The sequence below is a fragment of the Synchiropus splendidus genome, chromosome 5, assembly GCF_027744825.2.
Source record: "Synchiropus splendidus isolate RoL2022-P1 chromosome 5, RoL_Sspl_1.0, whole genome shotgun sequence".
Classification (NCBI taxonomy): Eukaryota; Metazoa; Chordata; class Actinopteri; order Syngnathiformes; family Callionymidae; genus Synchiropus; species Synchiropus splendidus.
The window spans coordinates 31,286,658-31,312,323 of NC_071338.1; the positions used below are offsets into that span (position 1 = coordinate 31,286,658).

Sequence of the window (25,666 nt, forward strand, 5' to 3'; positions counted from 1 at the left end):
AAAGGAAGGAAAACCATGCTCATAAAAGGAAGTGGACATTGAAATAAACCCTGCTGGCCTGCGTTTTAAGCCTATAAACAAATTTTAGAAAACTTATTGGTGATATTTGCAAGCAAGCTCCGCCTCTCAGACAGTCGAGGATCTCCCAGTTAGTCAGTCATCAGAATCAACAGCAGCGACTTCAAAGAGACCAAGGAGCTTGACATGCGCGGAGACGTTTGCCAGCCCAGCTCACTAATCCTCTTGACATTTGAACCACCAGGAACATGTAGAAAGACAATGTTTATACAGATTACGGTACATAATGTGCAGCTCTTTGTATTAGCGCTTTGTGGTTTGTATTCTGTTGAAGTTTGGTCCTCAAAAACCGATCGATCCTTGTATCTGTTTGGGTGTGTGTTGTGTGTCTGTCATGACTCTCATTTTCATTATTATTAAAATGTATTATTTTATATTTGTCTGTTTTTATTTGAATTTTGAAATTATTTGAAACATTGCTCAAAAATACAATACGTAATAATAATCTCATAAAAACTGATCTGAAAATATTCATATTTTCATGAGAAAATTATGAATAAAGCAACATACTTTCAGGAGAAAAAAGACTGAAACATAATTTGATCCAACACCATCATATTGCATACTTCATTTTGTGCTTCATTATTTTTCCTCTGACATTGACACACGCCCTCGCTGCAATTAAAACGTATGATGAGCTGGGATTAGTGATGATCTGTGGCAGATGGAGAAGAACCTTCAGCCAGAGACTCATCACCCTCAGGATCAGGGCTGAATACCTCGGATGGTCCTTTGTGCCGACGGATGTTAGAGTCATATTTCACTGCTATTTACCATCTAAATGTAAGTTTTCCAAAGGTTTTCAAAGGATAGTTCTCTCTGGGAAGAAGTGGAGTTTACAGCACTGGAAGTTCCAACTGCAGGTTACAGTTAGTTCTCCTCTCCTGAATACCAAACATGACAAACATGAAGCCACAGATTTGCTCTATAGGAGCGATCCCTATAAACATAGGTGCTGTGGACAGCTGAGTCTGTGTTTGCTATTGAAGGCAGAACCATGAGAAAGGACATTTTAATAAACACATTGACCCATCAGAAAAATAAACAAATAAAAAAAGGAACAGAACATAGAACCCTGCCCAAAAAATGGCAAACAAAATATGAAGGGAGCGTACACGTAAACCAAGGGAGCGCACACATCCAACAAGCAGGTGATTGTGGCAAACACCTCCTTGTATTTTCACCACCGGAACGAAGACTGCTGGATGACCTCTCTCTTGTCCCCAAAACTGCCTGGATCCGAAACACGACCGACCAAGAGATAAGCGCCGGCAAACAAAACACAAGCTCCTTGGCTGAGGTAATAAATAAGCAAACAGAAATGCTCTCGATCTTTAGGGAAAAACAGTCTGGGAGGCAAAACAAAACAAAAACCATGGTCAACGTCTGATGTTAGTGCATCCAATTTACCAATATATCGCTTTAAAATCAGTGTGGTTGGACTCGGGGTGGAGATGAAGCCGGTGGTCTGCTGTGAGCAGCAGATGGAGGAGGACGTGACGCAGCGTGTTGAGGCGGAGAGCAACTGTGGCGTGACGCGCGAGGAGCTGCGTCACGATGCTGTTTGGTAATGAATCCTGAGGACGTGAGGTGTGTTTGAGGAGAACCCAGGTCGAACCAGAAACGTGTCTGATATTGTTTTTCAAATGTGTATGTTCCATACATTCTCTGCCACCGCTGCAGTCCGAGTGGGAAATTCCAACCTGCGGAAAATCTGTCGAGATGTTCTGCGAATGACAGTAGATAGACAACTGGATTCCCATATATCATTTATTTATTTAATAATTCATTTGTGTATTAATCTATGAGCTATGTATTTAATATTAAATAATGCACAGTCATTTTCATGAGCTTTATGACAAAAGCGGGGCTCCCTCAGTGCTCCTTGGTTTTCTGTTTGGTTGGAATATAGGGCAGTACAGTTTGAGTGCTCTTGTCCGAGACAGTCTGTGTGCTGCTGTTTCTTAGAAGTTTTTTGCGGCAGCTGGGGTTCAAGAGGCCTTTCCTCGGTAGCGTGTGAGCCCCCGACGCCACCTTGAGCGTCGAGGAGCCGTAGGAAGGGTCCAGACAGTTATAGAGGAGCGAGTGCTCGGAGGAGGAACGTTTCGGGGCGGTCATTTCCAGGGTCTCGCTGTCACTGTCCGGCGTGGCGCATCCGCTTTTGTCGTCCGGTAACTCCTGCTCCTCCTCGTCGTCGTCGTCGTCGTCGCAGCACAAGGCGTGGTAGAGAATTTTGTCACTGAAGCGAACCCTCTCTCTCGTGCCGGAGGTCCGGGAATTCTTTTGGCTGTGCGTGGAGCTGCTGGCCTCCTCGCTGGAGGAGTCGGGAGTAATAATGCGAGGCCCGTTGGGGATGGGCAACCCACCGTTCATCTGGGAGTAGACTGAGGCAGTGGTGGGCGGTGGCGTGGGGCTCTGCGTCTGCGTGGGTATCGTCCCATGGCCGAGCTCCGTTTGTAGGTAGACTGGCTTTTCAAAAGCGGGACGGGCCGCGGCGCCCGCCGCCTCCAGGTAGCTGCAGAACTCCCAGCTGTCGGAAAGCACATCAGCGTTGAGGAAGTCCAGTCTGAAGGCTTCCCCTAATCCCCGCTCGCTGCTGGACGTGCTGCTGGCTGTGGCCACCGTCCAGTCATCGGGTTCCAGGTCAAAGTCGAAGTCTGACGTGAGTTTGTCAATCTGGCCCACCACCTGCGAGCAAAACACACAGAAAACACAACTTAGACCTCAAACTTATAAGACGAAGGACCGCTTAACAAATCGCTGCAGGCCAGTTGCGCAGCCCAATTGGAGCATTCAGACTCTCGGCTTCGAGTTCAAGATTCATAGAGTGACAGTCGAGAGCAGGATTGCGAGTTCAATAGGTCCCAGTGATGGCCCCAGGACCTCATCACCACCAGTTTTAGTTTTAGTCTTGTATCTATCTGTGTTACTACTTTGAGAAGTGATGTACAACTTTAGTGGTGGGTTGATGAGGTTTCATGAAACAGTGTCCTGATTTTCTGAGGGCACCAGATGGCACTGTCCAGTGTAAAACATTGGGACTCGAACAACAAATTAAATGAAACCTCACATCATTCCTAAATCAAGACCGCATCTCGTGGCCTTCGAAAATTAGGACATTGTTTCGTAATTGTGCTGGTGAGGCTTCGTGAAACAGTGTCCTAATTTTCCGAGCTCAGTAGGTGATGCTCATGGTTGTAAAATGATGTGACGTTTCATTAAAGTGGTTGTTCAAATCCAAAGCTCTTATAACAGACAGTGACATCCAGTGGGCTCTGAAAATGAGGACACTGTTTCATGAAGCCTCATGAGCACAAGGCAATTTCAATTTAGTTTTGGCATGAACCAAATTTTTCCGAGCCAATTCCAGAAGGTTTCAGGAAGATTCCACAGTCCATCACAATTACATGAGGTGGGTCGTGAAATGTATCAATGTTTCTGCGACTCATTTCAGTTTCTTATTGTTAATAGGATTCCCGTGGGTGACATGACTCGTTCTGATGAGTCATGGCTGTTTTCTCTCCAATCACACTGACCCTTTACGATGCAGGCAATTCAGAAATGGTCATGAATCAGTGATGGAGTTGGATTCTCAAAGCTCCACAACTCAACGTGATCACAATATGGCTGCCTTTGTACGACAGGGACTCATTCCAACTCATGCCCATTCAACTGCAGCAGTCAACTGTGAATCAGAATGACAAAGCCAAGCCCACACATTTCGAGTCCCTCTTTCAACCACAGACACTCAACAGTTCCTTTTTCCTTTCAATGTTAAATGATGTCAAGGCCACTCGTACCGCATGCCTTTGTATGCTAACCGAAGCTTTATGGTCGTGAGAGTCTAAAACTGTGGTCATGAATCCAAAGTAATATCTTGTTAAAACACTTTTTCCTCGCCGCACAGGTGATGTTGAGATGAATAATATTCTTCATCAAGGGAGGCATTTAAGATTCATTATCACCACAGCAGATAAATCTCCGTCTTCTCTCGCTACGCGATTAGTCGTCAACTGTAAAAAACCTAATTGTTTGCTTGTAGCTTGAGAAATTGCTTTATTTCGGGGAGGCTCCGCTGCACGCAGGTGATACCAAGTGAAGAGTAAACATCTTGTCGGCTCATTGTGAGAGAGTCAGTGATACTTCAGGTCTAGGTTCAGCAGGATTTCGTCTGTGTTTTCTGATTCTGACAGTTGTTAAACAAAGTTTTTGATCTGAATCTTTTGGTTTGGGTGTGGTAGGTGGTGGTAGCTTCCATTTCATTGTGGTGCAGTGGATGAAAACCTGCATCTCAACAATGATGGACACGAAGGTGAATGAAAGGCAGTAGAAGCCAGACAGACTGTGTGTGGATGGGAGGAAAGATGGAGGGAGCAGAGGTGGTATTTGGGATCTTTTGTACAGAGTAAGGAACGAGGGAGAGGGTGAAGAGGATAGCAGAGGCCGGGTGGACCCAGTGGTCACTGCCTCGATATATGGTTTTGAGACTCAGGAGTCAGAGTAAGAAGAGTCAGAGATGAAGACATGGAGGAGTGATGAGAAAGCAGATCAGAAATGAGTCTGTCAGAGGGACACGTGCTGAAGGATCGGGAGGGCAGATGGTATGGACACGTGGAGAGGAGAGACGGAGTTGGACCAAGAATGTAGGAGATGAAGAAGAGGAAGACCAGCAATGATGTTCTGATGAAGGAGGACGAGAAGAAGAAGTGGGTGTGGCTCTGGAGGATGGTGAAGATGGGACCTCTGGGACCCGCTGTGCATAGCATTTGTCTAACAGCCTTCCATCTGCAAGAGCATCGATCCAAGCTTGGCAATGATGGAACATATGAATCTGAAGAATGGCACTGAGGAATCTCTGTTCCAGTCAGGGCATTTTAAAAGCCACTTTCATTGGCTACAGTCTTGGATAGTGTCTGCTTATTTTCCCTCACCTAAGTGATGCGCGCAGCACGGAAACATCAGCCCCCCTCAAACCCTCCCTGAAGAGACAGTGGAGAGCACGGTGACTCAAACAATATTTGCTTTATTGCTACCTTACAATTAGCCCCTTTCATCGGCTGCCACCACGTCGAGTGTTTGATGAAAACAGCTCTTACGCTGAAATCGCAGCGGTGTTTGGAGGGAGCCAAGACTCCGAGCCCTACGCGCACTTGACACTTTTGCACCTTCAATCAACGCGCCGCGCTCTCGACAACGAGCGATTGTAAAATGAAAACGTTCTGGAGGGCCACGGTGTGTAAATGAAACACCGCGACAAACAAGGCGGCAATTACACCCGGCGTCGGAGCCAGTCGCGTGTTTGTGATGTTGAAGTCGCTGCATAATTGAATCTGAATAATTGATATAAAATGCATTTCTCTCGGAATTTCTGTCCTGTATCCATTAAGTGCTTAGGTAGATGCTTTTTTATTGCCACGGCGGCACAAAGAAAATACTGAATCATAAAGTAAACACTGATCGAAAACACATAAATACAACCGAGAAGAAAGGAAAGACAGAATGAAAACAAAATAAAATAAAATATCCAAAGGTAATCATTAGATAACCAGACAATCTTACGGCTTTCTAAGGTGATCTCTGATAGGAAGTGACACGAGTGCCTCCTCCACCATTCGCAGTGGTGTAGAAGAGAATAGCAGCACAGGATAGCAGCAGTGGAAAGTGAAAGTGACGCTGAAAGAGAGCTGTTTTCCGTGCAGATGCATTTTTGTGACTCTAAAGGAATTATTTGTAAAACAAGCTAAAATTAAGTTGAGGCATCTATCATTCAATTTATGAAGCAAAGAAACAAGGCTGTAATGCAGCGCGTGGCTGGCCAGCGAGTCACAGCCAGATTGATGTTCACTCTTCTCCAGCTTCTCTGCACCAGGATCTTCTGTTCTACCTTTGTTTACCGCCTCTGCCATGCTCCCAGTGCTGAATGTATCTAAGCAACATCCTCACCTGGAAAGGAGAAACTGCTAGCATGCTCATCCTGCTGCCAAACATTGCCTTTAAAAATTGCTTAGCGAAAAATAAAAATCACTGTTTGCAATATGATATATCTCACCTCTCTCTATATATGGGTATATTTGCTCAGGGGCCACATTATATATTGTGACGGTTGTGAGGGGCCATCATGCCCGAAGAGAGGAGGCTGACATGATGTGAAAAGTAAGTGGGGAAAAAAAGAGAGGTTATAATGTGTAATGATTGAATCGCACTACAAAAATATGCGCAAAAAAGTTGGTTCATAGTGTCTAAATTCATTTAAAATGCATGCCATTTAAGGACTGTCAGTGTCTCATACATTGCAATAGACATTTTCAATTGTCATGTACTTTCAAAGTACTTTCAAAATTGTCAACTGAAAGACAAAGAAATTATAATAAACAATAAATAAAGCAAGGAAGCTGTATATCAGTTGCACTCACAATGAACAAAATAAATATAGTAATAAAAAAAGGGGTTTTCTGTCCGCAGGAGGGTAACATGAATACAGTCAAACTGTCAAGGTGTTCACGTTCTAGTTCAGCAACACCGCACAACACAGGTTGGCACCACACTCACATGAGTTTTGCGCTGTATTGTATGAAGTCACGTGGGCTGTTTACTTGCCAGTTGTGGGGTGCGAAAGTGGAGAGTAGAAAACAAACAAGTAAAGGATGACTCCAACAAAACCGTAAATCCAGATAGACTCCAGACCACCTCCAACATTTAACCATCCATTGAGCCATTATCAACATTTCCTCAAACACCTTCCAAATCAGCATATAGTGCAGCCAGATGAGGAGTTTGGGTCATCGGGCAGGAGGCCCCTCACCTCCCAGACAAAGTGAGGGGTCATTTCACTCCTTTATAGCGCCCCATTCTTAGAGGCTTTGTGATTCAAAACTGAAAGAAAAGAATCATCTGGTACTTTACTGCGCGCTTGTGATGGGTAGATGAGGCTCCATGACACAGTATGTGATGAGGCTTCATGAAACAGTGTCTTGATTTTCGGAGGCCACCAGATGGTGCTGTATGTTGTTTGGTCTTGAACAACTAATTCAATGACACATCACATCATTTCTAACCCAAGAGCGCCATCTAGTGGCCTCTGAAAATCAAGACTGTTTCATCAACCTTGCAATAGTGTTTCATGAAACCTCATCTACCCATCAGTACTGTGAACCTTTAACGGAAGCCTCAGGGCCAAACCAGGGCAGCATCCAGAAGGAACAGTTACAGCAATGTGATTGTTCCCCCCAATAATCCTCCTTAAAAATGAACTTTCTGTTCTCAGTTATTAAGAACCCAACATTCTATCGCCTCCGCTGATCCATTCTCCATTGTTATCCCGAAAGTCCTCCGCCGTATCAAAGCAAATTGGCTTCCTAACAAAGAAGTCTTTCCGGGTTACTATCCTGCAACGACAGTCTGTTTCTTTTCAACGGCTGAGAATGTGCGATGCTGATGGAGGAAGAGAGAGAACTGGGGCAGATTGCCGCAGCTCAAAGGATGAATGAACACACGGGGAACAAGTCATTAAAAGACAACTGGAATTAAATTGCACTTTTTCTCTCTCCTACATCACACATATCTGCCCTGTAAATCACTTGTCCTGCTGCCGTTTCCCCCACTTTGGCATTCATTTAAGGAAATATGGTCCTTTAGGCCTCCATTTGGACGTGTTTCATGCCTTTAATCTTGGCGTGAATAAAGCCAGGCCGTGTTCCATCGGCAGCAGACCATATGTCACCATCAAGCAGACATCAGCAGCTCTCCGCAGAAGCGACGTCAGCCGCCCGGTAATGTGAACTTTATGTGAGGATATTAAAGCCTTCAACGTCGCGCAGAACAATGATGGAATCACACTCAACATCCAAAACAACCACCACTCCAACTCTCTGTTTGGGTTCCTCGAGTTCTTTTGCTGTCGTCACCAATACTATCTCTGTAGCAACAGCGACACTCTTCCCATTCCTCATCTCTTTTCCGCCTCACACGTTCAACTCCACTACGTTCGACAGCTCTTGAATATTTGTCTGGCTTTCTTCTGCCACCAGTCTTCCGATGCAGCGCTGCATTCAGGTTAACCCTTCCAGCATCCTGCGTGCGTCAACCATTAAATGTTCCGGACGGTTCACGTGCGTTTGCACGGCGGTGTTTAGGAATCGTGCAACATTAAAACAGGCAATTTCAAGGACACACACACGTGCGCTACGGAGCGAGACTTTTGAAAACGATCGGTTGGTGTTATCGATTTTCTGACGGAACAAACAGGTAACACTGCGATGAAATACAAAGCACTGTGGAACGTTGAAAGTACAACAATAAACATCTGTAGTTCAACACTCATTTCACATGGTTCAAGGGTTTTATAGTGGCCTCGAGGATTTTCATTTGCTCATTAGATGAAGAAACTGTGAGCCAAAATCCTTAAAATAAATGCAAACGGATTGGAACTGAACTCAATAGCCAATGAATAAGTGATCTGACTGAGACATTTATTGAATTGGTGGCAGTAAAAATGCTAGTTTTTAATGAAGTATTTTGAATGTTTCAGGCGCGGCCAGCTGGGAGGAGACCAAGAGGTCGACCCAGCACCAGGTGGAGGGATGAGCTCTCTTCACTGGCCTGGGAGCGTCACAGGATCCCCCAGTCAGAGCTGGTGCATGTTGCCCAGGAGAGGTGGGAAAAAAAGATAGGTTATAATGTGTAATTATTGGATTGCACTCCAAAAATGTGCCCCAAAAAGTTGGTTTGTTTTGTCAAAATTCATTTAAAATGCATGCCATTTAAGGACTGTCAATGTGTCTCATATATTTCATAATACATGTTCAATATTGATGTGCTTAAAGGGACAAGAAATTGTCCCAAAATTGTCAACTGAAAGACAAATAAATAATAAAAAAAATAGATAAAACAATGAAGCTGTATATTAGTTGCACTCACAATGAAAAAAAAAACGTAGTTTTATAGTTTAACTCTGACCCCAAGGAGGGCTACATGAATACATGAATACATTCCACCTGCAGGCCCAGGACCGTCCACGTTGTTGACATAACTGTCAAGGTGTTAACATTCTAACCAGGTGGAGGGATGAGATGTCTTCACTGGCCTGGGAGCTGGTGCATGTTGCCCAGGAGAGGTGTGGCCTTCTCCCCTCACGACCCAGAAACGGATCTGCGGTTGAGCACGGATGGATGGAGGTCGTGAGACGAAGTTCAAAATGTATCAACTGGCCCAACACCATCCCAGAATATTCAAAAGAAGTCCCCAAATCGAGCGGCATGCTCCACTCTTCATGACCCACCAGGTCATTCCCCTGCTGGACACGCAGGGGTGTGAAATTCTAATCACCAGGGTTTCTGTGTCAGAAGAGAGGAGGATTTTCTTCACTCTCGGCTCAGTTTATTGAAAGGGATGGCGCTCGCACATCTTCCACTCACGTCGCAGGCTCAGGCTGCAGCGGAGTCGCAGCTCATATATTTTCTGGTGCACATAAAAATCCTGTTCCTCACTGTAGAATACAATTTGAGTACAGTGGGAAACCACCCAATCTGGCAACAGCGTTGACAGAGGGGGGCTCGGAGCCCGAAGCAGCCTTCCAGCTGCTGTCAGTCACACAAACGACAAGGTTCATGAACCTCCAGCTGGTGAAACATATTTGCTTCTTTTGGGTAAAAGGAGAACTGTAATTTTCTGTTCACTGAATGTGACGTTTATTGTAGTGTTTGTCAGTCGCTCTTTTAACTTTTGCGTATTTATTATATCTGCAGACTGTCACCACACTGGTGCTTTACGAGATAGTTCTTGTATTTGCTTTCACCGCACGGGTGAAAGTGGGGGCCTCTTTTCTAAAATGGGGATCTGAAAGTTGCTTTTTGGCATGAAAGAGTGGGGCGTCTCTTCGCACAGCATTTTCTGGATCAAGACAGCTATTCATTCATCCCTCCACAGGTGCAGAGAGCTGGAGACTTTCCCAGCTTCACGGGGTGAAAGTCTGGGGACATCATCACCAGGCCACCACAGAGCACAGATACACAGACACTCTTGAGTCACCAACGGCCCTCTGTGTATTTCAGAGCAGTGGGAGGAAACCAGAGTGCCCAGAGGAAAGCCACATGAGCATGAGGAGCGAAATATACTTCACACAAAAAACCCCAACGACTCTACCTTCCTAAACTGACAATAACCATGGAGTCATCTTTTATTTCCTGATAAGCTACACTCTTTTGAGGATGCCCACAATTCTCCTTCTCGACCTTTGGGTCCTTATATCACCTGCTGTATAGAAGGTGCTGCTCTTTTCTTAATTTCTGACGGCATCTTCCATCCTGATCGGTGAAGATCCACTGCTTCAGCTATCATAAGAGCAACCAGAAACATGCTAAACCACTGTCATGCAAAGAGCCTGACTGACTTTGTTGAGTCAGAGAGACACCAAAGTCTTCGATGTCACCTCCCAAAATCCAATGATACCCTGTCAGAGTTTGCCCTTCTGTGGCTTTCCTTGATGCTGTGGGCAGCACTTCGTCGGACTGTCCCAAAAAACATCAGCTTCAATTCCTCCCTTAATTCTCAACCGCAGCCCTCGCAACCAAGTTACGGACTACGTGTCACTGCCGCTCAAATGCAGTTACGTCCTCAGACTGTGGGGGGCAGCATCGTGCAAAAGCAGCATCCACTCTGTCGGTTCAGAAGAAGATTGACAAAAGACGGTGAGGAAATTGCTGCAATAAATAAGCCCTAAAATGGACTAAGATAATATTTATATCTCCATTAACAAAGAAAATACAGATATTAGCGCATTTCTTCGCCACTTGGGTCACCATTGTTTTGTGGCAGAAAATACGCAAAGCATTCTGGGAAGTTTGGGCATCCTTCAATCCTTTGGTACCAGTGAATCTCAAAATTGAGGAAGATACTTTCCTCAATCTCGCTCCTCAATTTAACTTCCTGCGAATTGACGCCATGCACATCGTGTGACTGCGCAGTTTTTGAGGTTGAGGATTAAGGAAGGAATTGGAATCTACCCCAAACTTAATACAAAACAAACTGGTTTGTTTCAATAAACGCGTGTCAGTTTCGGTGTTCTGTTTCGAGGTCGGGCTCGGTTGTGGTCTTGCTCCCCCTCAATGTCTCGACACAGTCACAGGGCCTCAAAGCCTTACTCTTGGTCCCTGTATTCTCTGGTCTTGACCCCGTCTGGGGTTTGGCGGTCTGAACTACAACACCACTTAATGTGCCAACATGCATGGCAGACTACTGTCTTCTGTGTCAACACTGGGCGCCACACTCCTCTTGAGAAGAGTCGGAATGTGACGCCTCAGGACTGAGAGTGACTTGGTTGAGTCATTCCTATTGTTATGTGGTGCAAAAGCTCATGATAACATGTCTTCAACAAGGCTGAATATATGGTCCCAGTGCTGAGAATCTCAACTCAGAGCTACTAAAATATTTCAAGAGTACATAACTGCTGCAGATAACTTTCTTTTAGTTCTTAAAAATACACTTTCATTGGCCCTGCTCCGACAAGGACCATTTATTACTGCCTTTCTTTTAACAAAGGTCCACATTAGAAACTGTAACTTGTGAGGGGCCATCATCAAAAGAAAGACAGCCATAACTTCAAAACATGACGGCAAAATATCGAAAATATATACGTAAGTAACCAGGACAAAATTAACCTCGAAAGATTAACTGTAAGTAAGGATATTAAGAAGTGTAAATATGCCTTAAAACATAATGAACTATTTCATTTTATACACATTTACCTATATAAATCAACGTAGCAGTAGACCAGACGTTCAAGATAAAAAGGCAATTTATTTCAAAATATGTCTTCAATATTCCTTCAATGTATTTTGAGGAACAAGAAAAACTATGGCCAATGAAAAGAATGTATGTATATTTATACATTTACTGCTGAAGTGGTGGTGGTGGTGACTTAAAGAGAAAGAACAAAAAAATATATATCTCAGTTATAGTTTAAGTCTGACGTCAAAAGGGCCACAAAAAAACAGGCATCGGGCCGCATATGGCCCCCGGGCTGCACTTTGCCCAGGTCTGTTTTAGGGCTATAATTATAGATTCACAGATAAAAAAAACAGTGTTATTCACAGATTTTTGAGCAGGTTTTTTTTTTGTCATGATATTGTTTTCAGGCCGCCAGTGTAGCGTGAAACACATCAAGCCTCCAAAAACAACATTGAGGATTGCGACGTACTTTGGGTCTCTCCCATCACACAGGCAGTCATGAGTCAAGCGCGGCCGGATCAACAGAGAGTTGGGTCATTTCAGAGCTCTCAGAGGTGCTTTAAAAGAGAGGCAGCCTCGGCACAACGTCCCGGGGTTTATTACTGTACCTCAAACACCTGTCCGCGATGACTGGGCCGGGTAATTGAGGGTCAGAGCCAAAGAGGCCACTTACAGCCGCGCCGGTGATAGAAAGCCGGGCTGACGGAACAGACAGGCGAGGATTGTCCAACACACAGTGGCGCTCAGTAATGTACAAACTCTCCGAAGGGCCTCCTCCGTGGCGGAGTGGCGATTTGGGAAATGGATTCTGGACTGTCCACTATCATCACAAGAGTCCTTCTCTGGAACAGTCAGCGCCTTCTGATTCACTAAGTTGGACGCGGTTCCACTGGTCTTAACCCAAACACATCAAGCGAGCAGCGCTTCTGGGTTGATGCCAATTGAATCTGGAGTGAAGTGATCTTAAGTTTTGTTTCTGCAGCAACCCTGGATTGAAGGTCTGGACTCAATCTGGGTCCCGACTGTGGTTTCCACAGACTTGTTGGAATACAAGAAAGTACGTAGACAGATGGCGTAGCTCGAGGATTATTAAAGCGTCGTTGAAGCAGAATATAATGCATGATGGGAAATTACCAAAGGAGGTCGGCATTATCAAATGTAAAAGCACCCAGAGAGTGCATACCTCCTCCAAAGTCTACATGCAGTGATGCCACATTTTGGTAAAAGGTAAGTATGGTGGAGTAATAATAGTAATGGCTTGGATTTATGCGGCGCTTTTAAGGACACGCAAGCCACCAAAGCATGGCTGTCACCACCATGATCACTGACACGAGGGGGTTTGGTGTTGGATTCAAACCGCTGACCCTCCGGTTATTGGAAGGTTACTGGATAGCTACATGAGAGGGCTACAAACAAAAATCTCTAGTTTTTTCCTCCAAAAACTCGCACTACCCTTCGGGAATCAGCAGAACTTTGGTCGACCGTTTGATATCCGGTTCAGATGACCGACCACATGACAACCAAAAATACAGGGTCAGCAAAAAAAATGAATGTACCAGGAAAATATAAGATACTATATTTATAAGATACTATATAGATAAGATACTTTGATGTATATAGATGTCCATTTTTCAATTTCTAAAAAAATGGATATCCAGCAATCCCTTTGGAGACTTTGGCCAATGTTACCCAAACAGTCGTCTGCCGTCCACATGAAAATCTATAAAAGCACCCAGAGAGTGCATACCTCCTCCAAAGTCTATATGCTGTGATGCCACATTTTGGAAACGGAAGTATGGCGGAGTAATAATAGTAATGGCTAAGATTTAAGCGGCGCTTTTAAGGACACGAAAGCCACCAAAGCATGGCTGTCACCACCATGATCACTGACACGAGGGGGTTAGGTGTTTTGCCCAAGGACACCATGACTGCAATTGGGATAAGGTGGGATTTAAACCGCTGACCCTCCAATTATTGGAAAGTTACTGGATAGCTACGTGAGAGGGCTACAAACAAAAATCTCGAGTTTTTTTTGGCAAAAACTCGCACTACCCTTCGGGAATCAGCAGAACTTTGGAATACACAACAAATACAGAGTCAGCCAAAAAAAAAAAGGAATGTACCGGAAAAATACAAATGTGTTTTGATAAGGTACTTTGATGTACATAGATATATAAATTTTTCAATTACAAAAAAAAATGGATATCCAGCAATCCCTTTGGAGACTTTGGCCAATGTTACCCAAACAGTAGTCTGCCGTACACATGAAAATCTGGAAACCAATGGCCACCACTGAGAGGACCTCTTGTGCGTGTAAGGGCTCAAGGAAGGTGCAAGGCTTCTCGTGTTGTCTGGATGACTTTGGTGTGGACACATGTAGTACATTCACTTGCATATAATTAATATAAATAAATACATGTGTATGCAATATTTTTGGCTGACTCTGTGTCTAGCTCAGATTTTTTTAAATGTATGCTTATGGAGATGCACCAGAGAGCCACGTCCGTTGCCAAAACGCCCGCATGTCCAGTGTAAATAAATCAATGAATCACCACGTACAACAAATGAAGAAAACAACTTTGACACCTGGGTGAAAGCGCAGGGAGCTACTGTGGCCCCTCAGTGACGTTAGCCTGTTAGCATGCCACACTTGTCCAACACATGACAGTATCATCGAGCAACCTCAAAACAATGACATATTTGGTGATGCAGTGAACCGATTGCATACTGCGTCCCAACTTTTATGAGTTTATTTTTTGTTGTTGTTGTTGTTGTTTTCAAGCGTCTGAGTAGCAGCAGTTGGGGCCAAGCAAGCCAATGATGAGTCGCTTCTTCAATGAAATAGGACCAACAACCTTTTATCAATATTAAAGTTTCCTGTCCCACTGTCAACGGATGCTGAAAGCTTAACTCCAGTTCATCCTAGCTTGACTCTAATCTTTCGCCCATCGTCAAGACACACAATTCAGCTCCAGCTGACGTGAAAGTGATGTTCCATGTGACGTTGCGATGCCTGCGACAGGCAGCAGCCGGCAGCACGGTGTTTGCGTGTGTGTATACAGCAACATCTGCCACCGCTGCTCTTCACATCTCTCAGCTCGATTGCTTCCAAACTATTTTTGTTTTGTTTCATTCTGGCTTTTCACTTGTCTCATTAGGACCTTGCTGCAGAACGCATGTGTCAGCAACACACCAATTATCCCTGCTACAAATCGCAACACCTTGCATGCAGCATCTGGTGACAACCAAGGAAACATCTACCGGAGCAAACAAGCCAAATTGCGAATTCAGTGTTGGAAGGATTCCGTAGCTCTCAGTGAATTAACTTTGAAGCAGGAGCTGAAGAAGTTACTTTTTATTTGTGCCGTTGACTAATTGATCTGTGGATGTTAGCGGAACTTTTTCTGGACTTCTCTCAGCAACTTTTAGGAAGAAAATATGCACATCTTCAGGACGTAGTCACGCTCCATCCATCAATCCATGCCATCACTTATTAACGCGCCTCAGTTCCGCAGCTTTAACAAATTCTCTGTGTTGCTTTGAAACGCTGTATGAAAGCCTTCTCAGAGGATCGCTTCATTACGCCGTGTTCACGTTGCCTCTCTCCCCATCTGCCTCCTCCACCCGTCTTTTCTGAGGGAAAGTTTGCAGCACTCGTTTTTCAACGATGCCGCATCCTGCGTGTAGCATGGGGTTTGTTTTTTACTAATGGGCCAATGTGAAATGTGATCACAGGCCCCATCCGCACGCTTTTATTTGGTTCCCAACATGTCATATTTTATCTCTGCCCTTCCTCCGCGCTGGAAGCGGCTTATACTCATTCGGAAGACGCTGCAATTATCAAAATGGCCTCACATGCTGGTTTTGAATTATAATGTTTGCAAATATTGTTTTAATGTAGCTGGCTCCCGCAGTTCCAACCCCGTCCTTATTTCCCCTCAATTTAATTCTCCTCAAGATGCACGGAGTCGCGTCCAAGCCACTCACGTTGCGGTGATACGGTTTATCTTATTCCCCAGAAGCCAATTTATCATCCTTGACGCACTGGGAAGGAGCGTATTCTCTAGATTCTGTGGCGAACTCGTCCGGTGACTTTGCGTTTTCCCAGACGTTTTATTTATCAGCCGGATGAAACAGCGTTTCTGAGGAGACGCGGACGCGCCGAGGTCCTTGATACACGACCAGAAAATAATTATGAAACAGAAATGACTTCCATTATTCCTGTTCCTGTTATGAGAAAATACATGGAGCGAAAGTGCTTCTGTCGTCTTTTCAAACGCACTCTCCGGCTTCCAGTGAACAGTGGAACCGAACGCGGAATCATGGACCGTGATTGTTTTTTTTTTTTTTTTTTGCTCCCGCCGTTTTTGCCAAACATGAAATTGCACTCAGATTGACGTAATCCTCTTTTATGTAACTGTCGGTTTCGTAAGAACCGACTCTCCCGCTCAGATTAACGTGACATGATGTGAAACATTTGTCCTACTGATTGACAGCGCTTCAACATGCCAAGGCAAAAACAAGGCTTTGAAAATGTAAATTTGAGTGTCAATGGAGAGGATCAGGTCTAGAAAACAATCCCCAAACAGTAGAGGATTCTAAATTCTGGACGTGGGATTGAGGACGGTGAGGGTTTGGATACATTTCAGTGTGGAAAAACCCTGATCATCATTCCACGGTTGCAGGAGTTGAAGTCTCTTGCAGGGCACGGGAAGAACGGAGCGAGAGATCATCAGTCATGAGGACTCTCTCTCTCGACCATCCCGCAGAGGTTTAATGTAGAGCCACGGCCTCGAAAAAACATGACTGAGAATGAAACAAGAAGAAGAAAACTAAATCAAAAAGACCTCGACTGAACCAGACCAGAGGTTTCAGAGGAGAACAGTCAAGGGGGGTGAGGAAGAGGGTGCAGGCACGGTGGAACAGTGGAGATGACCCAGATAGGCGTGGATGTAGTTTCCGGGCCGCATACCATTTGAACAATGGACCACATATAGATCACACACTTTTGCTGGACCTGAAATACAATATGACGGTCCCGAGGACGACTCGGATATGCACCAGATCGGGTCCGGATCTGGAGCGGAGGCAGGTAGTGTGTCTGATTCCTCAGAAGTTGTGCACAGCAAAGCATTTTGAATCAGCTACGACTAGTGTACGACACATATCAAGAACTTTTCTCGAGAATTCCAACAACGGATGCAGATCGCTGACAGCAGATGTGTTCAAACTATTTTTTTTTCCCCAAAGTTGTGAGCCCATATTTGCATCTTTATTTTGTTTGTGTGTTGAATTTGGTTTAAAGAAAAAAACAGACAAGAAAAGAGACAGAAGAAAGAAATTGAGCCAGTTGGGGAATTGAGTTATGAGATAGCAAGAGAATTCATCTTATTTCATTTTGCATTTTGTATCGACTTTTTACGGCAGCCGACGGAATTCAGTCATTTTTTTATTTCTTTATTTATTTTTGTAGTAGTAGTAAAAACTCCACAGCCATAATTTGGGGTAGATTTTTTTTTTTGGAAAACCTTTTTATGACATTCCTAATGGCAATCGACAATTGTAAATATTGCTTGAAATTTTGGTCCCTTGTGACCGAGTTTGACACCCCTGGTTTAGGCAGTCGCTCCGACACCCAGGCAAGACAGACAGAAGGGTCAGACTTGAAGCTCTGGTTCTCATTGTTATTGGGGAATATGTGCTATGAAGGGTGAGAGGGGACGTGGACAACCAATGAGGTTGGTGCAATGAAGGAAGATGTAAAGACGGCTGGTGTGAGCCGGTATGGTGGGCAGGTTTAAGGTCACGTTTGGCTGAATTCACTCCAGGCAACACTCTGGTTTTCCTCCATTAATTGAGGTAGTAGATGGCAGCAGTAAAAGCTGTGACCTTCATGACGCCCCGTATCAACCGACTTCAAGTCATCCCACACCGCGTGTTTGTCAGACTAAAGCAGCAGCCGGGAGACAATGCAAACAAACCAGAGTTGCTCATTTAGGTCAGGCCATGTAGATTGGCGAGATGTGTTTGCTGGTGCTGGCTCAGGGATGAAGTGTCTTTTGAAGTGTTCACTGGAAGCATTTGCTGTAATTATCCTGTCATGAGAGGAGCTATAAGCCTGAGACTTCATTAGGCGCTTGTCTCCTGCTTTTTCATCTTTTCCTCTGGAAAAAAAAAATTGCTCATCTTTGCCTCAAAATGCTGAACAACACAGTGACGGCCGAAGGGCCAATACCTCGCGACAACTCGCGAATCAAAAGCATCATTACCGACTTGGCCGCGTAATGGGCCTCATCTTTCTCTCTGGGGACTTCAGAAGGTGGGACTTCTGAGAGGGGAGAAAAAAGAGGAACAGCAGTTCCCTGCCAAACCCCGGTCATTAGAGCTGCTCCACCGATTCACCTGCTGGAAGGTTTACGCCATTACGCGCTGGAGAAGCTTGTATGATCCGTCAGGGAACCGGGCAGCATGTGTTGGTTCTGGCTGTGCGCGGTGATCATTTATCGAGGTTCTCCTCCATTGCTCCGATCTGTGAGGAGCGGCACGATGCCAGTCCAGGGGAAGCTGTTCGTGCCGTGCTACAAGGATCCGCCGTGTGTCTGTTCTGTCGGGCGGCAGCACGATTAGACCTGGGAGTGCTGTCGGGTCACGTGCGAGCAGCGAGGGGTGATAACTGACAGACCAGAGTGACCCAGTTAACTCTCGCTCCAGTTCAGGGTCTGGTGTCTGACTTCTTTCCTGTTAAAATGCTATCAGTTCAAACAGTGGTAGATTCGCGATGGACTGCTTGGCAGGTGCCAAAACAGTTTCAATATACCACAATGTATCGTGCCACATGATCTTATGAAATCAAACTTGACCTGCTCGAGTGACTACCTGGATTATGTGAGGGCACAGAGAAATGCCGCCGTCAGCTCTGATGAGTAAAAAAAAGTTCAATAACAAGTTTAACTTTGGGCCAAAAACAGAGAGTAGAGAACAGTTTAAACTCTCTCTGTCGTCTGATGCAATTTGAAAACATTGTTTTCTGACTGATCACTAAGGGGATGCAGACTGGTTTACTGTCCGTAGAGCCACCTCACGGTGTGAAGATAGGGTTCCAAATCCTCCTGATGATCCAAAATATGAATCAATAAGGCAAAGAGGCTCGGAAAACAGAATGCAAGCTAAGCAGAGAACTCACACCAAGTCTGCGTCGCCTCCTGCTCTGTTCTGGTCCTGCTATTCACTACTACATTTGCACCAGTGCTGGTGAATTTGGTGCTGAAAAGATCCTCGACGCTAGAAATCTGGAGACTTCAAGTCAAATTATACTCTTGAAGCTCAGTGTCTTTATGGCAGGATGCAGTTCTGACCTGGCACAGAGCCCAGTGAAAGACTCCTCTCTGTCCAGAAACCTCAAGCTTGTCTATGAGAAATCTAGTGAGGGGCTGATGAGGCTTCGTGAAACAGTGTCTTCAGTTTCACTGCACAATAGTTGGCGCTCCTGGCTTTAAAATGGTGAGTTGGTTCATTGAAATAGGTGTTTTTAGAGCAGAGAGCGCCATCTAGTGGGCTCTGAAAATGACTATTTCGTGAAGGTTCACAAGCCCATCATTGCTCAAGGCCTCCTTACAGTCGGACACTTCTATATAAGGAGTCAAGTTGACAAGATGCCCAAGCCTCCCCAGAGCTACTTTGAATCTCTCACAGATGGTTTCGCTCCATGTTTCTAAGAGAGAATCCAGAAACGAAAACTGACTGCTGATATCAATCAAACAGATGCAGATTCAAGTTTGCAACTTAGACTCGAGACGCACCTATCAGTGACTCGAGACATGACTTGGACTTGTGAAGAAACACTTGACGCTCGACTTGGACTCATGACCAAAGACATGAGACTTGACCTGGACTGCTAAAATGACTTGTGAACATCTCTGATCCATTACATTTTTGCCTTTTGGCTCAGCTCTTTCTTATTCACAACCAGAGGAGAGAGCGGCGAAACCAACTCAGTCCATGTATCTCCCTGGAACCACGTCTTGACCTCAGTCCTGAGCAGGGTCAGCCTGACCCTACATGTGTGTCTGTGAACTGGTGAGAAGTGTAACAGTGGAGGGGAAAAATCATCTGTTTTTACTGACCTGTATCTTGTTCCAATCTGAACTGTGCTTCTGTGGTGGGGATTTCTATTCAAAGATGCGCAGAACAGATGACTGAATTAATAGACAGGATGAACAGATTAGTGTTCCGATGAAAATGAAATTGCTTCCTTAAACCACAATTCCATCTCTCTATTCCGCTCGAGTGGACATTAACGTCCATCAAGTTGTCATTCAATGTTGGTGCCGATTTGGCCGCAGCCTGGAGAGACGTTCCTCTGAAGGACATCGACTGAGCTGTGGAGTTCCTCAGGGCTCCATGTCAGGTCCAATTTCCTTTAATCATCATCAAGCGACAGCGTTGCTTTTCAATCTCCGCTCTCTTTGTGTTTACATGGAATCCATTTTGACCCACACCAGTTCCTCACACGGCGTTTAGACTTTCAATACGCTCGCTTCAAATCCATCCATCTTCTGCTCTTCCAGAACTCTTCTACCAGAACCAGAGTAGATACCACATCGACTTAAAAGTCTCTCTGCTTTTTGAGAGTTCAGTTCATACGCTGTCGTCCACATTCACGGGAGAGTGTGGTGAGTGCCGTAGGACCCGTGCTATTGCTGAGCAGCGATAATGTGAGGGCTGACCATCACAACAGTCTGAGCTCCAAACCTTTTGGGAAGGAACCATCTCTTCAACTACTCCAGAACGGGTGATTCATGGTGGCCTCCTTTTCTATTTTAAACCAAAACGGATTTAGGAGGGAAAAACAGCAGAAAAGCACAACAATGGAAAGAGCGTTTGCAGTTGACTTGACTGTACTATATTGGCTCCTGAGGAATGGCTTCAGATGAGAGGTCCAGGCTGAGCGAGCAGCAGCTAACCCCATCATTAATACACAGGACACAATCAATATGCCACTGGCATTTCTGGGTTTCCTTGGCCTGCAGCGTTTATCTTAATGGGACTGTGCTCCCGGGCTGTTTTTTTTTCCCTGTGAGGACCCATATATTACCGTCCAAACATGCCCTGATCTACGATGTGAGAGGAATTGGAGCTCAAAGAGAAACAAGGAGGTTTGCTAGCTTTTTTTTTCCCCCCATGACTTCAGGGAGTTACACCGTCAAAAGATTATTCATTTTAAAAGCCCCTTTGTATGAGTGAGTCCAGCTATGAAGCGCTTGTAAACATGCTCGGTTCATTCATTTATGTCTTCCTCTTGTCCTCTCATGCGGCTTCCGTCCCAGCTTCACAGGGCAACAGACACTGGCGCACACTCACGATTAAGTGTCATCATGTTAAGAAGGAAATAAATTTAAAAATAAAGTAAAGAACATAGTTAATAGGGGAAAAAGGTTTTGTTATTTTTTGCAAATGGATCAATGTATTTATATATAAATATATCAGGGAAATAAATTAATTGTGACTCCTTCAATCAGAATAAAAAAATGCAGATTGTTTTCTGATTTTTTTATTGTTATTTTTTTTATTTTTTTTAATATTACTGCACAGAACATTATACTCAAAACACATTTCTTTTTTAGATTTTAAATTACTTTTGCACTCTGTTTGCATTTCCCTGCTAAAAATATAATAATAATAAAAATAATAATACATTTAAAAAATCTTCCCAAACAATGTATAAATAAATAAACATTAAAAAAATGTCGATGAAGCAAAAGTAAGATGTTGACACCTAGTGAAGGAAGAGAAAGCTGCTGCAGCAGCTTCACTTTGGAGCCAAGCACCACCAGCAGGACAAACTTATTTTTCAAATCCTCCACCCCATTGTTTCCACTACAAAGAGAGCGTGATCACGCGTCGCAATAGGAGCTCTGGTCCTTGACCAATGCAAAGTTTACTAAATAAAAGGTTTAAAAACGATACGCAATACATTTGGATTAGTGTGTAATAAAACGCTCATCGCAGCAGAGCAGAAGTGAAGAAGATGGTTATTGGACGTGAAGTGTCCTGCTGCTACATCGGTCCCACACGGTCGCTGCCTGCTTTACCGTGAGCCTTTTTCCCCGGTGAATTGAGGTGCATAACTCGGCGCGTAGCTTGTCAGAATGGGGCGTTGCGTAATACTAGGTCATATTTTCATATTTTTTTCATCCAACTGGAGCACTGAAGTACGAGGGTAGGAGGCTGAGCAGCTGAAGAAAACAACCAGCAATCACAGCCTTCAGTACTCACACCGTTCCGAGCCCTAATGATCTACTTATGCTACACGTGGAGAACCGGGCGGACCCGACTGTGGTTGCCTACCGGCCGTGTGATGCAGTTACACAAAGCAATTAGTTGTGGCCACTCTTTTGTGTCCAGCAGTTCTGACCTCACACCAGCGCACACCTCAGGCCAGCGGCGCTCCGAAGAAGCAGAAACAGTTATTGAAACGCCGGGAAGGTTCTTTCAGCATCGCCACACTGTTAGGAGCCCACAAAAGCCGACTTGATTTTAAACAACCCAAAGCTCAGTTGCTACACAACTGCGGATCTGCTGCTGCTGAGTGAACAATTCAAATGACTGTTCCAAGGATGATCAATATTATTGACCACTGCAGGGCTTTCACGGAGGCACAGACCTGTTAAGCAACGACGACTCTGCAGCAGGGGGTCACGGGTTCGAATCCCAGTGAGGTCACCAGTGTAGACCCTCATACCTGCAGCGGATGTGACAAATCCATCGAATGGCTGTTACCTCAATGCCTTTTCGGTAAGGAGCCTACTGGCTCATATGAATGGGCGACAGTCCATTCAACGGACTGACAACGTCCATTTTGGCTGGCCCTCAAGCAAGGACCTTGACTGGGCCACTGCCTTGTTGAATAACAGTTATAATAATGCACAATGGTGTATATTTACAGCAAGAAAGACCCATGTGTTTCACCTACTTGCGGTGGGTTTGCCAGCTCAACGTTCTGTTATCTGATGGCTGAGATGAAGAACAGTGTTGACACAAAGAGTTACACTTGTATGCGTGCAAGGCTTGACGTACCTTATTTGACAGGCCGGATTAGCATACAAGGTAGGGGTAGCTTATCCATCACTCTGCACAGGAAGTGGCAGTCCCCCGAGGGCGGGGCTGTATCACGGTCTCACACAAGCCAAACACTTTCTCCCCGCAAAACAAAAGTGATGTTGTGGTCTTATGTGTGGAAACATTTTCCTGTGACTTGTTTGATATGTTCTGTTCAGGATTCATTTCTTTTAACTGCAGATAGGACACACCAAGTTTCCAAGGCTTTTCTGCAGACATCAGTCAGTCAGTGGCGGTCACTAACCTTTATGTGGCATTGTAACGCCCTTTGAAACTCAGAAGAAAGCATGACACTTGTGCTCTATACGAAGGTTTGTTTGTTTGTATTGTAACACGCAGTGTGTCAACCAAACAGCGACACTGGCAGCCGTGGCGGGTTTCGGTAACCTTGTTTCAAACTTCTACAACCTCAGAAACTGGACTGTTGTATATGCTTTGTCAGTATGAGGATCAACGCCTTATGAAGCTTCATGAAACAGTGTCACAAGGCGGCACTCTCTGCTCTAAAATCTGTGGATTTGAGCTGCCGTTTCAATGAAACCTCACATCATTTTCTATCCAAGACCACCACTGACTGAGCCCTGAAAATGTGGACGCTGTTTCATGACGCCTCATCCGCCCGTCAGTCGATCACCCCAAAGCTGTACAACTGAATTCAGGATCTTGTTCGGTGTCAGTTTGAAAAAAAGTAAGTGTTAAACACTGGAAACCTGGCACCATTTTTTTCTCTACGTTTGGTGTCGGTTTCAAAAGACTGTGAAACAAGTATTAAGCAGTATTTTGGATTGTCTTCTCTGTCGTTCATGACGCCTTCAAGAGCCTTTTATCGTGAGACAAATGTGTATCAATTTCAGATGATAAATCTGACACCGTTTTTTCACTTTGTGTGGTGAGGCAGAGGCATTTGTTAACTCCACAGCGCTGCGGGAAGCCCTGCTACAGACTGCAAATAAATGACCTCAAAGATGATGCAATAAATACCGCATCAGTTTTGATGGGAAGTCAAGTGCGTTCGCGGGTCATGCGCTCACACCTGGCAGTCTCCCCGCGCTGCGTAACGTTGAGCCGATATGCACACGAGTCTCCCACTCCTGTTCCCCCAAACAGTTTGTCAGTGATTCCAGCGCTCTCTCATCTCTATCGGTGACAGTCTTTGGAGCAGTCGCCTCAGAGAGTGACAAAACCTGTCACCGTGCGTCACTTTCACTCCCTCTCCCGCGAGCAGCGGGGCGTCTTTGAGTCCCCCATACCTTTATCAGATATGGCACTTTCCTAAAGCTGCGCCTATAAGATGAGGAGGGAAGCGGGCGACTTGTTCCGAGACCTATTTGCAAACAAAATCGCAGGGAGACGTTCCCCACGAGGCACCATCTGGATACCACACGTACCTGCATCCATCAGTCCCTCACCATTGCAGGCGCTGCTATTTATAGAGCCCCTCTTGTCCACCCCGCCCACACAGGAGATTGTGTAAAACAGCAACGGAAATCAAGCAAAGAGACGAATCTGCTTGTGGCCATCAATCGCCGCGGTGGCAGATGTCAACACACCCTCCCATAATGTGAGTGTGCAGCATGTAAAAAGTCAGCTGCAATAGGAAAGAACAGCCGGCTGCTCGCCAGACCTCGCGGAGACCAGCTATGACCTCCTTTGTCATTATCTAAAACCTTCTATTTTTGGCTTTGCGCGAGCAGTTAGCAGGATGAGCGATGGAGCACAATGTAGCACTTAAGTGCGAGGTAAAATTTTAATGCAGTGGCTGGGTGAGGGCAGATGGGGAGGTCACCGGGCGTCGTGTCGTTTCCTTTTCTCCTCACACGCTTGCCAGGCGACGCCGGCGGAATTTGTGATCACGCGTCGGCCGGGAAGCTTCATCGAGCTGTTATCAATAACGCGGTTAGTGTCTCACTCTGAGAGGGAGTCGCTTGAATTCCGATCATTGGAATTATGCTATTGAGCAAGGCTTTCCCAAGCGGGCGGCTGATATTGAAGGCTGAGGCCGGTGTGGACTTTGCCAGCCGGCGGAACATTTGCTGCATCGTGATGAGGATAAGTAATGTGTGCATTTGTAATGCTGTAGCTATTACGCTATTATGACCACCTGCGGGAGGATGTGTCCGGTTGGATTTTCAAATCTGCATTTCTCGGTATCCTTGACTACTGAGTCAACCATTCGCTGAGTGGTTTCTTGGACAGACGGAAATTACTAGTTCAGTTCACGGCCTCCTTAACCAGCCCCATCGTAACATACTAATGAAACGAAGACCTGGCAAACTGTCGCATGATAGTGATGGACTGAGGCTCCTTTTCAGAGCTCAGTAGGTGGCGCTGTCCGGTAAAAATATATGAAGTTCCGTTGAAAGTGGTTGGTCATATCCAAAGATTTTAGCGAAGAGAGCACTATCCCGTGGGCTCTGACAATGAGGTCGCTGTTTCATGAAACCTCATCTGCCCATCCCTAGATCACTCAAGAGTGCCCCCACTGTCCCTCACTAAAGTTGGACGCCGTCATTGCTGCTGACTGAAGCAAGGAACTTGTTTATAATCGGTCCATTGTTGCTCTCGCATTGATTAGCAGTAGTGAAGGGTGGATGAGGCTTCATGAAACAGTGTCCTGTTTTTCAGAGGCCACCAGACGGCGCTGTCTGCTGTAAAGTGTTTGGACTTGAAGAACCAATTCAAAGAATCCTCACATTAATTTTAAACCTAGAGCACCATCTTGTGGCCTCGGAACATTATGACACTG

At 45.1% G+C, this 25,666-nt stretch overlaps 1 protein-coding gene across 2 annotated transcripts in view; it reads right to left on the reverse strand.

The window, feature by feature from the left end:
- Positions 1–1,834: 1,834 nt before the first annotated feature.
- insyn1 (inhibitory synaptic factor 1) overlaps positions 1,835–25,666 on the reverse strand; it is a 66,939-nt gene continuing 43,107 nt past the window's right edge. For both annotated transcript variants that reach the window (XM_053866763.1, XM_053866762.1), the window contains exon 3: positions 1,835–2,766. In XM_053866763.1, coding sequence (XP_053722738.1) covers positions 1,954–2,766 — 813 coding nt within the window. In that variant the 3' untranslated portion in view covers positions 1,835–1,953. The remainder of the gene's footprint in view (positions 2,767–25,666) is intronic.